Source organism: Heterodontus francisci, chromosome 3, assembly GCF_036365525.1.
Source record: "Heterodontus francisci isolate sHetFra1 chromosome 3, sHetFra1.hap1, whole genome shotgun sequence".
Taxonomy (NCBI): Eukaryota; Metazoa; Chordata; class Chondrichthyes; order Heterodontiformes; family Heterodontidae; genus Heterodontus; species Heterodontus francisci.
The window spans coordinates 124,451,181-124,465,743 of record NC_090373.1 but is presented as its reverse complement, the minus strand read 5'-3'; the positions used below and the strand labels follow the sequence as shown (position 1 = coordinate 124,465,743).

Genomic DNA, 14,563 nt, shown 5'->3' with positions numbered 1-14,563 from the left:
CCGGGAGGGCCCAGCCCGATATTGCTGGCGGCAGCGAGGCCTCGTGGCGGCCCCCTCACCGCTCGGTGATGGGACCACCATTTAAATAGTTAAATTAATTAAAATCAATGAATTAATGATATCTACGTTCCCGACGTCTGTCCCAGTGCGATCTTCGTGCCGCTGGCCGGCACTCATGCGCCTTCGGATCCCCGTCCAGGGAAACGAGGCGGAACACAGGTTGGGAGGGGGGAGGAAGTAAGTTTCTCAGTGCAGGGGATGGGGAGTGGGGTCAAAGTAATTTCATTGGTGCAGGGGATGGTGGGAAGGGTTACAGTTTAAAGTTTATGCACTTTGGCTGGTGGGGTGGGTGGGGGGGAGGGAATGTCAGGTGGACAAGGTAAGTGTTTATTTGGGGGTGGGGAAGAGGGCAAGTAATTAATTCTATGGTTACTGGGGGGGGGGAAATGGGAGAGGGGAAAAATAAATGTTATTAATTTTTTTTATTCAATGCCTCTTTAAATTTTTGAATTAAACAGTAGGGCTCAAAGCCCTTTAAAAATGGCATCAGTGCCTGCGCACAGGCAGCTAACGCCATTGCCGGGGACGGACAGCCCATCCCCTCCACATCATTGGGGGGGGCAGTGGCAGCTCGCCCCAGCTATTTAAATGAGCCACCGCACTTAATTTCACATCAGCTCCACGACGTGCGACCCGCCCAGCCTGCTGCCGATTTTGGCATTTCAGCCCCTAATCTTTTACCTGTCTGGTGTGCAAATGACTAGAATTTCATTAAATGTTAAAAAACGTAAAAATGTCTGTTGCCCTGCACAAGGTATTTGAAGGGAGGTGTAACTTAGATTCTGTTGGCAATGTAATGCAGCAAAATTGGTATATTTGAACCAAATGAATTAATTTAGTTTTTTTTGGGGGTGGTGGGAGGGGATGGGGACAAATATCCTTTACACTTCTGCGGCCTGGATTTGTACTACGCCTCTCAAATTTTCCAAAGTTCTGCTTATAAAATCATTCTTTTGTCTATTACAAATTGGATGGAAAATAGTCCTTAAAATGTGTGTGTGTGTGTGGGGGGGGGGGGGGGGGGGGTGGGGTGCTAAATATACCACAACAATTTGGAACTGCCCTGTCAGTGTTTATTTTATTGCAGACTATATCAGAGTAGGAAGAAGAGTGGATCAAATTTGCCAACACAAGGCTTTCTACAAATTAAATACATATTCAAAAGTTTTAATCCTACCTTTATCAAGCTTGAGGATACAGTCTTTGGACATTATCAACTTATTAATAAAGTAATCCAGATTGAGAGCTGAAATGGTTTCATTCTCAATTCCTGATTTTAAATTTAACTCAATACATGTTAGTTGGAGTCCTAAGCAGATCAACCATCATTCCATCATTTTGAGGAAATACAATGTTTTCTCACTGCCTCCAGTGCCCTGAACATCCAAAATGCTTCTGTGGATGAAAGGCTCAGTGCAGAATATTCTGCTCCATCCATCAGCACTGAAAATGTTTAAATATGACAGTTCACAATGAGAGGCCAATTATTTCATGGTGAAGATAGGGTATAATATTTTAAATACTCAGGAATATGAGACTGATCCAGGAGTATTTCTTGAATTATGTTCTTTAGATTGAAGCAACCTTTGCAAATGAGGTTGGTTACAAGACACTTCCCTTGTAACTGAAATATCACAAATGTCTATTCTACTGATTTAGCAGTTAGGTCCTGGGGTGAGGTGCAGTGGGGAAGAACGATCAGGAGACGGGACAAGCAGGGGTCAGCAACGGTCTTCAGGACTGCAGTGAAGCCAGGAGAAGCACTCCTACTTCTCTCAGCTCCATACTCAGCCAAGTTTTTAAAAAAACTTATCTTTTTGATGGCGGCCCACAACGGTTCCTTTAAGGAACACTGGTTAGGTTGCGTGTAAACTTAGTTCTACTGAACGCAGCGGGTCCAGCCCTGATTATGTTCATCACAGCCCAATTCCAGGAAGGATCCCCAAACCAGGCGTCAGGCCCCCTACTTGCATGGGAAAAGGATTGAAGGCTGTTTCAGACGCGCTCCCTGAACGCTTAATACTTCAACCTTTACACAAATTGCAAACTTCTGAAATGTGCAAATGTGCCACTCATCATTTTGGTCATTTAGGGGCCCATTTTACTCCTGTAAAATGGCATCACAATTTCTAGGCCATGTTCTCAAGGACTGCATTTACCAGTGGAATCTCCCATAATCACCAGTCCAGAATAAATTACTTGCAACTAGCTACTGTAACAGGATAATTCTGCATGAACATCAGAGCTTTAATCTCTGGCAGTGATCAACATTAACCTGCATTTATGTAGGCCCTTTAATATAGCAAACATCCTGAGGTAAAGCAGAAAAGGATTAGGATACGTGAACAAAAGTAGGGTTTGAGGAGGCTTTTAAAGGCAGGGAGCGAGGAAGCGAGACAGATCTGTTGAGGGAGGAGATTCCAGACTAGGGCCAACACAGCTAAAGACTCTGCCACCAAATGTGAAATGGCAGGAGAGATGCCATTAGAAAATAGAAACACAAGGTTATTAATTAATCTTTAAGTTAACTGTGCTCATTTTTAGTTATAATCTACTTTTCATCATAGGCCTTGCTTCTGTTGCCTCAAAGTTGAATGTGATCTGAATAAAGGCTTCTCTACCTTTTCAGCCTTGTGTTGCATCATCTGCTCAAAGAGAGATGCACAGCTGCTGATGAACTGCTCACTGACTACGATGGTGTCTCCAAAAATCCTGGAAGCAGACTGTTTTTGCTTTGTCCTCATTATTTGCTGCAGCAAAATAGAGGCATCTTCCACAGAGAACGAACTGGGCAACAGGGGCTGTTTGCAAAGCAAATAAAATTATGCAAATCATATTGGACAGACTCAACAGATATCAAAATTTATACAATTCCTACTGTGGAAGTAGTCAGCAAACTTCAAATGTAATCTGATTGTTTCCTCCTCTTGCTGCATCCACATTTATCTGAGCTGGAAATTCCCAACATTGGAGTTTGTGCATATTCCCTTATGGCAGTTACAATAGAACTGAAAAATGCCATTTGCCTCTGATGAACTCATTGAAAACAAAAATCCTCTGAATATATCACGAAACACTGTTTTACTGGGATGGGGTAAGAGAGATTCTGGTGGTACCTTGTGGAAAGTAGTCAGTAACAATAAATATGTGACCATTTGCAAACTGTAAAACCTCCTCAAGGGAACATTCAATATTAGAAACTGCTCATTTTTTTAAACAATGACAGTTCCTCTCATTCTCCATATGAATCAGATCCTGCAATTTAATTATGGCAACACTTATTTTTAAAATGACATTTTTTAAACTGAGGCTCCTTTTTGAACCCACAGCATATCACAGTTACAAGTGTTACAGTAGCTATATTGAACAGGGGCTATATTGGTTTGACCCAGGAGTAATACATGCATTATCACATTCTTTCTTGCCATACTCAACATAGAAGGGATAATTATAGAAAATGCTAGGGGGTAAGGAGGCTCAAGCTTGAAATGTTGGTACATACTTCATGCTGGCAGCACAAGTTCATAAAATTACCAATAGTGTTCCTATTGCATTGTACAAACAAAAAGCTAATAAATGCCTGAGCAAAGCTTAATACAGTATTTAGCATTCAGTGATGGTTATTTTCCCAGCATGAATCTGTTGATGAATAGTTAAAAACTCAGGACATTAAAAAAAATGTTTATCCTCCATTTTATGTAAAATTAACTTTGTTCCTTCATTGTACAGCAGTAAATTTGAAACCTTGCTTAATGGGAGTGCGTCAGAAAAGCAGTACCTGTACATCCACCCAGGTGCCTGAGTGGATAGCCTCCTCTACTGAAGCTTCCACCTGATCCACAATAGTATGCCCAACACAAACAGCCTTCAAGGTGGTCATCGATGCTGATTTGTATCGCTTCTTTATGTAACTCACAGGATCTGGGATTCCCAGTCTGCACAAAGTGTCAAATTCTAGAACGGAGGAAAGAAAAACAATTTCAAAAGAACAGTGTTCTAGCCAAAAGCTATCTGCCCTCCAAGTGTTACCAATAACTCCTGATTTCATTATATGAATGAGGATACTATATATCATTTTCACACAGTAACAATGACATTCTTCATAAATGTGGGCAAATAATCTCACCCAAGGAGTATATCAAGCTCAGCAATATAATTCCTGAAATATATAGGTCAAGAAAATTCGCACTCGGTTGTAGTTAAGCGTGTGCCAGCATTAATTATAGTTTGGGTATAAAGACTCTGGTCTATTCAGTGACAAATATATGAATTTATTAGCCAAGCCTCTACTTCCCCACATCCCAGGTTATGGAATGAAGACAAACTTAAACAGGATTTCAACAGCCAAGTAGACAGAAAAGTCTTGCATATATCTATCTATAAATAAAATAAATAAATAAATATAATCAAGTCTTGTGTCAAGTGCCCATCCATCAGGCTTGATTATCTCACCACCAATGAAAAACGCGGGCAGGCCGCACGCTATAGAGCTGCCGCAATCTTCCGTGCAGTGGCTCATTTGCATCCCTGGGGGTGTGCCACCACTCCCTCCCACCCCCCCGATCACATGGAGGGGGCGGGCTGTCCGTCACTGGCAATGGCGTCAGCTGCCTGTGCGCAGGCACTGACACCATTTTTAAAGGGCTGTCGGTCCTACTGGCTAATTTAAATATTTAAAGTTAAACTGAATTGCAATAAGTAAATACATCTCTTTTGTCCATCTCCCACCCCCCAATAATAATGTGATCAATTACTTGCCCCCCCCCCCAAAATACCTTTACCATCTGACCTTCCTCTCCCCAAACTGCACAAACTTTCAACTACAACCCTTCTCACCATCCTTCACACCCGTGACATTAATGTGACCCTGTTCCCCACCACCCCCTTGCACTGATAAACTTACCTCCCCACCCCCAAACAAGTGTAGCATCTCGTTTCCCCAGATGGGGATCTAAAGGCACGGGAGTGCTGGCCGCTGGGCAGAAGATCGCAGCAGGATATCAGGAGGCGACGTGAGTTTAATTAAACGAATCATTTTAACTTACTTAAACATTCAAATTGGGGTCCCGTTGCCAAGCGGCAGGGGGTGCAGCTGAGGCCTTGCCGCCGGCGGTAATATTGGGCCGAGCCCTCCTGGCGTCAGACTACATGGCAGCCCTTCCCTGGAGGCATTTTCCAACCCCCCCCTCCCCAGCCACAAAACCCAACGTCTGGGGAGGGAGGGAGGGGGGGGGGGGTGGGGGGTCGGTAAAATCCAGCCCATCGTGCCAAGCCTCTGAATGACAATAAGTAATAATCGATGGAAAGAATGGCTTCAATGTTAAATTACTGATTAAATATGTGCTAATCAAAAGCAGTTCAGTTGGTAACTACCCAAGATGAATGAAAAAGCAAAAGATTGAACCATCAGCAACCAGTCCCAAACTGATAAGCAATGGGCGGCACATTGGCGCAGTGGTTAGCACTGCAGCCTCACAGCTCCAGCAACCCGGGTTCAATTCTGGGTACTGCCTGTGTGGAGTTTGCAAGTTCTCCCTGTGTCTGCGTGGGTTTCCTCCCACATGCCAAAGTCTTGCAGGTTGATAGGTAAATTGGCCATTATAAATTGCCCCTAGTATATTAGAGATACAGCACTGAAACAGGCCCTTCGGCCCACCGAGTCTGTGCCGACCATCAACCACCCATTTATACTAATCCTACACTAACCCCATATTCCTACCAAACATCCCCACCTGTCCCTATATTTTCCTACCACCTACCTATACCAGTGACAATTTATAATGGCCAATTTACCTATCAACCTGCAAGTCTTTTGGCTTGTGGGAGGAAACCGGAGCACCCGGAGAAAACCCACGCAGACACAGGGAGAACCTGCAAACTCCACACAGGCAGTACCCGGAATCGAACCCGGGTCCCTGGAGCTGTGAGGCTGCGGTGCTAACCACTGCGCCACTGGTAGTATAGGTAGGTGGTAGGGGAATATAGGAACAGGTGAGGATGTGGTAGAAATATGGGATTAGTGTAGGATTAGTATCAATGGGTGGTTAATGGTCGGCACAGACTCGGTGGGCTGAAGGGCCTGTTTCAGTGTTGTATCTCTAAATCAAATAAATAGGTAGCAGCCAGTCAAATCATTAAACAGTTGGTTTGAGCTATTAGCTTGAAGTTTTCACCGAGCTAAAATTTATCCATTAAAAATAACATTTGGAGCGCAGGAAACACATGAAAACTAAACAATTCAGAATAAAAAGCCAATTCTTATTCACAGTTGCCTCTGAAGTGTTGTACATCTCTGGAAAACAATTATTCGCACAGGCCTACATCTAGGTTGGCAGCCTGAAGCAAACTGTGGTGAAGACTAAAAGAATGATAAGACCCAGACAGGCTATCAATTTGGGAAGATCAGTGACAGATGCAGTTCACTGTAGAAAAATGAAGCATTACACTTGGAGGTAGGAATAAGAAAAGGAAATTCAATGTTTAAAGAGGATTAAATAGCTGAGAAACATTTTGAGGCAGATAAAAGATGGCAGTGCAAATTAATAATGCCTAAACAAGGTAAATGGTTTCCTTGATTTTGTATCTATAACTTATATTTATACAGCATCTTTAACACAATAAAGCATCCCAAAACACTTCACAGGAGGATTACAAAACAAAGTACGACACCGAGCAATAAAAGGAAATATTAGGCCAGATGACCAAAAGCTTGGTCAAAGAGTTAAGTTTTAAGGAATATCTTAAAGACAGAAAGTGAGGTAAAGAGGTGTAGGGAGGGTATTCCAGAGCTTAGGACTTAGGCAACTGAAGGCATAGCCACCAATGGTGAAGCAATTAAAATCAGGGATGCACAAGAGGCCTGAATTAGAGAAGCACAGCCATCTCAGAGGGTTGTTGAGCTGAGATAGGGAGGGGTGAGGCCATGAAGAGATTTGAAAACAAGGATGAGAATTTTATAATCAATACAGTGCTTGACTGGGAACCAACGTAGGTCAGCGAGCACAGGGGTGATCCGACAGCGTGAGTTAAGACACAGGCGTCTATAGGCATAGAATACAAAAGCGAGGAACTAAGTGGATCTTATACAAGACTTTAGTTAAGCCACACATACAAGTATGATAAATAGTTTGGGTATTTCATTACGGCAAGGATTTAAAAGCAAAGTGAAAGGTGCCAAGTAGATTTATTAGTACATTACGAAAATTCAGCTCGGTGTCTCATGTTGAGGAAAATGGGCATAGACTTACTTGATGCATTCATTGACCTACCTGTTAAAATTCTACAGCCTGCAATTTTCTCAGAGATGTTCCACAAGAACACAAGAAATATGAGCAGGAGTAGGCTATTTGGCCCCTAGAGCCTGCTCTGCCATTCGATAAGATCATGGCTGATCTGATTGTGGTCTCAACTCCACTTTCCTGTCTGCCCCCCATAACCCTCGACCCCCTTGTCGATCAAAAATCTATCTAGCTCAGCCTTAAATATATTCAGCGACCCAGCCTCCACTGCTCTCTGTGGAAGAGAATTCCACAGTCTAACCACCCTTTGAGAAAAAATTTCTCACCTGTCTTCAATGGAAGATCCCTAATTTTTAAACTGTACTGCCTAGTTCTAGATCCCAACAAGGGGAAACATCCTCTCAGCATCCACCAAGTCCCCTCAGGACCTTATGTGTTTCAATAAGATCACCTCTCATTCTTCTAAACTCCAATGGGTAAAGGCCCAACCTGTTCAACCTCATCCCATGAATCAGTTGAGTGAACCTTCTCTGAATGGCTTCTAATGCAATTACATCCTTTAAGTAAGGAGACCAAAACTGTACATAATACTCTAGATGCGGTCTAAGGTCCTGTACAGCTTTAGCAACACTTCCCTACTGTTGTACTCTATGCCCCTTGCAATAAACATCAACATTCCATTTGCCTTCCTAATCACTTACTGTACCTGCAGACCAACATTTTGTGATTCATGTACCAGGACACCGAGATACCTCTGTACCGTAGAGTTCTGCAGTCCCTCTCTCCATTCAGATAATATACAGCTTTTCTAGTCTTCCTGCCAAAGTGGACAAGTTCACATTTTCCCACATTATACTCTATCTGCCAAATTTTTGCCCACTTGCTTAACCTATCTAATCCTTTTTTAAACTTGATGCCCTCTTGACAGCTTACTTTCCTACCTATCTTTGTGTCATCAGCAAATTTAGATACCATACATTCGGTCCCTTCATCCAAGTCGTTGATATAGATTAGAAATAGTTGAGGCCCCTGTGACACTCCACTAGTAATGGCTTGCCAACCAGAAAATGACCCATTTTTTTTTCGTTCATGGGTTGTGGGCGTCCCTGGCTAGGCCAGCATTTATTGCCCATCCCTAATTGCCCTCGATTCTCAGAGGGCATTTAAGAGTCAACCACATTGCTGTGAGTCTGGAGTCACATGTAGGCCAGAGCAGGTAAGGACGGCAAATTTTCTTCCCTAAAAGATATTAGTGAACCAGATGGGTTTTTGCAACAATCGACCATGGTTTCATGGTCACCATTAGACTTGCTTTTTAATTCCAGATTTATTAATTGAATTCAAATTTCACCATCTGCCGTAGTGGGATTCGAACCCATGTCGCCAGAGCACTAGCCTGGGCCTCTGGATTACTAGTCCAGTGACATTACCTCTACGCCACCGCTATTAAATGCCCTCTGAAATGGCCCAGCAAGCCACTCAATTCAAAGACAATTAGGGATGGGCAATACATGCTGGCCTAGTCAGCAAGGTCCACATCCCACGAACGAATCATAAAAAACCACGTTGACTCTGCTTGATTGCATTATGATTTTCTAAATGCCCTGCTACAACCTCCTTAATAATGGATTCTAGCATTTTCCCCATGATCTTAGGCTAACTGGCCTCTTGTTCCCTGCTTTCTGTCTCCCTCCTTTCTTGAATAGAGATGATACATTTGCAATTTTCCAATCGGCTGGCACCTTTCCAGAATGTAGGAAACTTTGGAAGATGACAACAAATGCATCTACTAGCTTTGCAGCCATTTCTTTCAAGACCCTAGGATGCAAGCCATCAGGTCCAGGGGTCAGCCTTTAGTTCCAATAGTTTTCTCAATACCTTTTCCCTAGTGATTGTGACTGTTTTAAGTGCCTCCCTCTCTTTTACCTCTTGATTTTCAAGTATTCTTGGGATTTTTTGTGTCTTCTACAGTGAAGACAGACACAAAATACCTGTTCAACAGTTCCGCCATTTCCTTGTTTCCTATTATTAATTCACTAGTCTCACCCTCTAAGGGACTAACGCTCACTTTTGATACTCTTTTCCTTTTTAAATACTCTTACTATCTGTTTTTATATTTCTAGCTAGTTTTCTCATATACCCTTATTTCTCCCTCATTTTTTCTTCATCATTCTTTGCTAGTTTCTAAAACTGTACAATCTTCTGATCTACCACTAAACTTCGCAGTATTGGACACATTTTTTTTCAATTTGCCACTATCCTCCACTTCCTCAGTTTGCCACAGATGGTGCATCCTTTTCATAGCGTCTTTTTTTCTCAAAGGGACATATCTTTGCTGAGAGTTATGAAATAGCTCCTTAAATGTCTGCCATTGCTTATCTTCTGTCCTGTCTTTTCATCTATTTTCCCATTTCCCTTTAGCCAACTCAGTCCTCATACCGAGTTGAGGTCCCCGCACTGATGCCTGTGGCACTCCACTAGCCTTTATTTAAGTTTAAGACACTAGTTTTAGACGCACACTTCTCACCTTCAGACTGAATGTGAAATTCGATCAAGTTATGATCACTGTTGCCTAGAGACTCCTTTACTATGAGATCATTAATCAATCGTATCTCATTGCATATTACCAGGTCTAAAATAACCTGCTCTCTGGTTGGCACGAGAACGTACTGCTCGAAGAAATTGTCCCGAATACACTTTATGAACTCATCTTCCAGGCTACCTTTGCCAATCTGATTTGTCCAATCTGTATGAAGATTAAAATCACTCATTATTGCAGTACCTTTCTTACAAGCCCCCATTATTTCTTCTTATACACTGTCCTACAGTGTAGCTACTGTTACAGGGCCTATAAAATACTCCCACAAGTTACTTCTTACATTTGCTATTTCTTATCTCTATTCAAACTAATTCCACATCTTAATTTTCTGAACTAAGGTCATCTCTCCCTACCGTACTAATGAAATCCTTAATTAACGGAGCTACCCCACCACCTTTTCCTAGCTTCCTGTCCTTCCGAAATGTCAAATACTCTTGAATAGTTAGGTTCCAGCCTTGGTCACCTCACAACCAAATCTTTATAATGGCTATCAGGTCATACATACTTATTTCTATTTGTGCTGACCATTCATCCATTTTGTTACGAATGCTGCACACATTCAGATACAGAGCCATTTTACCATTCTTGCAAACTCTAGGCCTATCGGCTGGTGCACTCTTCAGTTTATACACTCTGGCCCATCCTGCCATTCTCTGGTTATCATTACCCATATAGCTACTGTGCTCTAGTGCCTTGTCCTTTCTCTTCAACTTACCACACCTCCCCTTACAGGAACCCTCTCCCCAACTATTTAGTTAAAGCTCTCTCGACTGCCATAGTCATATGACTCGCCAGAACACTGATTGCAGCACGGTTCAGATGAAGACCGTCCCACCTGTACAGCTTCCACTTTCCCCAGTACTGGTGCCAGCGCCCCATGAATTGAAACCCCTTTCAAATCTGAACTTTATTACTTTCAGACTAATGTCATTATGTTTCAGGCTTTCTGGCTGGAATTCTGATGCTTCATTCTTTACCTTTTCTATTTTGTGAAAAATAAAATGAAAAAACAAACAAAAAAGTTGACAGCACAACAAAAATCATTTTTAATTCTAAAAAAAACTAGGTAAAGGGTCAAGGCAAACAGGGAGAATTTTATCTTCCTGATAAACTTGTTGCACATCTTTAACCAAAGGCTGCTGAGCAACACATCATGGAGATAATATCAGACTGAAAATTCTTTGGCTCAGTCCAATTGCAAGCTACTCTTGGCAGGTGTAAGATACTAACACTGCCTACAGATTGCTTTGAAATATAAGTAAAGGTGTGTGTAGCTTGCTTAGCCTATGAAGGCAAAATGTACTGTGCTGCAAACTAATTCCAAATCGAGAGAATGTCCTTCACATGAATACCTATTTGATTGGACAAGAACATAGGATGTGTTCGGGGACTATTTTCATTGGTGGTCTGTGTGTGTCAACTGGAAGAAAGTCAGGATAAGAGGAGACCCTCCGAGTGGTCTTGCCATGGCAAGAGAAAGAACAAGAATAGAAGGCAGAAGCAGGAGACTGCAAGAGGAAATGCGCTCTTCCGTCCAGATTCAACAGGGGAAGTATATACCCTGCGTTGTTCTGTAAATTGCTACCTGAACCTGTCCTAAGCTTGACCTCCAGCGAGCGAGTTTGTTCTGACTTTCAATAAAGTAGCTCCATACTGAACTTTTGTTGTCACGCCCAATCCTGTAGTAATAGGTTAAATCCTTACACAGGTTTACAAGCATCTAGTGGACGTTTTCCAATTTTAATTTCAGATTTGCGTCAGTCTGAATCTGAAGTCCAGTCTAAAGGGATCAAAGGGTATGGGGCGAAAGCGGGAACAGGCTATTGAGTTGGATGATCAGCCATGATCATAATGAATGGCGGAGCAGGCTCGAAGGGCCGAATGGCCTACTCATGCTCCTATTTTCTATGTTTCCAAGTTGACCTGAAAGTGCACTTCAATGTTACATGACAAAATGATCACCCTAATTTCAAGATCTTAACTTCAATAAGGCTGTTTAATATTTGCGACAGTGAATGTTAAAAATAGTTACCCAAATAGCCATTTTGTTTGAAAAAAGAATCCACCCAGTTATTTTGCGTTCTCGAGTAGATGTCAGGAATGTAAACAGCCTTATCCTGTCTGCCACCAATCACTGCTCCATTCAAACGGCCACTGCTTATAAACTCTTCAAGAAAAGCTGCAAAAATAATAATCCATACAGATAGTGATTTTAAGAAAAACTAATAAATTCATGATTTCAGCTTTAAAAATGAAAAGCTTTAACAAAATGCATGGCCCAGATTCCACGGTCAGTGGTGGAGTGACGGCATTCCTCACTGACCTCCAAGAAAACTGACCATAAATATCAATGGTGTGGACTTCCCTTCCTCAACATCTGTTTGAATCTGGCGCCAAGTTATGGGGGATCTCCAGGTGGCCAGCGACAAGGGGACAGAAACTCCATTCAACAGGGCCAAGGAGGAACTCCTGTACAAGGCCAGAACCAGGCATACCTGCCTTCTGTCCTTATTTGCACCTTGCCATCACTTCCCCACTGATGTTACGGGGATCTTTTGCCATGAGCACCATTTTGTCGGGACCAGCTGCTTTTAAAGAGCTGCTTGCTGCCCTGGCAGTGCCACCATTTGTTTACTTTTGAAAAAAAAGGCGCATGACTCCATTGAAAGACTGGCTTCTGGAGGCCAAAGAAGCAAGATCCAGGAGGAATGGGTGTCCCCAGTGAAAGACTGAGTCACCCAGAAGCACAATACCATTTTATTTTTTGTTGATTTTGTCTCAAATATTTGTTCTTGGGTACTCAGCGTCAAAAGATATTGCTTTGGCACTCCAGCTGCATGATGGGGAGGATCCCCAATTTACATAAAGGTCAAGAGTCACAATTAACTGTCATAGCAGATGGTAGGCCCTCTGGGTCAGTGTCACAGACACTTTGGGTTAAAGCACCAGCATGGCATCGAGCAGATGTCAGTGTTCCATAATTCAGGGTTGGTGCTTGTGGCACATCAGTGCTATGGGCACTCAGCTTTGCATTAGTGGCCCTTAATACATGATCCAAAATAAAAATTAATGTATAAAAGAGGGGATAGTTAAGGACAGAAAATAGACAACAAGACAGAGCATTAGTAAATATTTTAAAATCTAGTTTCAAATTGTTCAAACATATTTTAATATCTGCCAGAATAAGGTGTTAGAGTAACTTGTGCTAACAGTTAATGATATCGCCAATGAGGACCCACAAGAAGTCAATTACGGGAACAATTTTTGATTGGATATGCTCAGCAAGAAATAGGAGAGTTGACATGCTAAGAAATGGCACATTGTTCCATTAACACAAAATGGTAATTTTTCAGCACTGACCTGCAAAGCAAAAATTACCCTTACATTACTCAGATTAAATGCAGTGCCGTGATGTCATTCTACCTGACTCAGTCAATCTGGTTATACCCAAATGGAATTCACATGGTCTGTGATATTGTAATATTCTCGATGCAACAAGTGTACATCTGGGTTTCTAACACATTAGAGCTGCCTCTAATGACAAAACCAGGTAGTGCGGCATTTCAATTGATTTGACTGCAGCAAAAATTTTCTGGTTCACTTAAATCCATCAAAATTATCAAGAACTTATGCTTATAATGCCTTTTATCGTAGAAAAACACACCAAGGTGCTTCAAAGAGCTACAATCAGACGTACATGGATGGTGAACCAAAGGAGGAGATAGTAAGAGGTGGTTGGGGGGGGGGAAATCAAGTTTGGTCAAAGTGGTGGGTTTTAAAGAGGAAAGGGAAGTAGAGGGGATTTGGGAGGGAATTCTGAAGTGTGAGGCCAAGGCAGCTGAAGGCACTACAGCGAAGGGTGGGGGTGAAGGGTAAAGGGAATACCCAAAGACAAGAGAAAGGAATAAACAGCTTTTTGGGACAGAGGATGAGTAGGTTAGAGATACGGAATGACCAAGACAAGAAAGGATTTAAAGGAAAAGAGGGAGGCGAAGGGGCTTAAGCAGGAAAATCCTGAGACTGGGGCCTAGGTGGCAAGGAGCAGGGTGAATGCACAAGAGAAGTTGACTGTCCGGGGACAGAGTTTAGGGTTGGGGGAGAAGTCATGAAAAGAATTTAAAAATGAGAATGAGAATTTTAAATTGGGGCAATAGCAACCAGTGCAGACAAGAAAGGACATGGCAATAGGTGAGCAGGATGGATATGGATGGCAGAGTTTTGGAATAAGCTGAAGTTTATTGATGGTGGACGATAAGAGGCCAGCTCGGACAGCATTGCAATAGTTCAGTGACAAAAAGATAGGTGAGGGTTTCAGTAATAGATGGGCTGAGGCAGGAGTGGTAGCATGCAATGTTATGGAGGTGAAAATAGGTAGTCTTTATGATGGAGCGAATATTGGGCTAGAAGCTCAGTTCAAGATTATACTGAATGCTGAGGCCGTGAAAAGTCTGTTCCAGTCTGAGATAATGGCCAAGAAGGGGGTGGAATCAGTGGCAAGGGTAAAGAGCATTATGGCAGAGACTAAAGGTAATGACGCAGTCTTCTCAACATTTAACTGCAGGAAAGTGCAGCTCATCCAAGGCAGGTCATTGTGCCCACAGTCTGACAACACAGAGGTAGTGGAGGGGTCAAGATAAGAGATTTTTTTTTATTATTCGTTCATGGG

General features: G+C 42.4%; 1 protein-coding gene across 1 annotated transcript in view; it reads right to left on the bottom strand.

Annotated features, from left to right (window-relative positions):
- Positions 1–14,563, bottom strand: part of ufl1 (UFM1-specific ligase 1) — an 80,357-nt gene that overhangs the window by 32,471 nt on the left and 33,323 nt on the right. The window contains exons 8-10 of the mRNA XM_068025881.1: positions 11,930–12,076; positions 3,839–4,014; positions 2,682–2,861 (exon numbers count right to left, since the gene is read on the bottom strand). Of these exons, the coding sequence (XP_067881982.1) occupies positions 2,682–2,861; positions 3,839–4,014; positions 11,930–12,076 (503 nt within the window). The remainder of the gene's footprint in view (positions 1–2,681; positions 2,862–3,838; positions 4,015–11,929; positions 12,077–14,563) is intronic.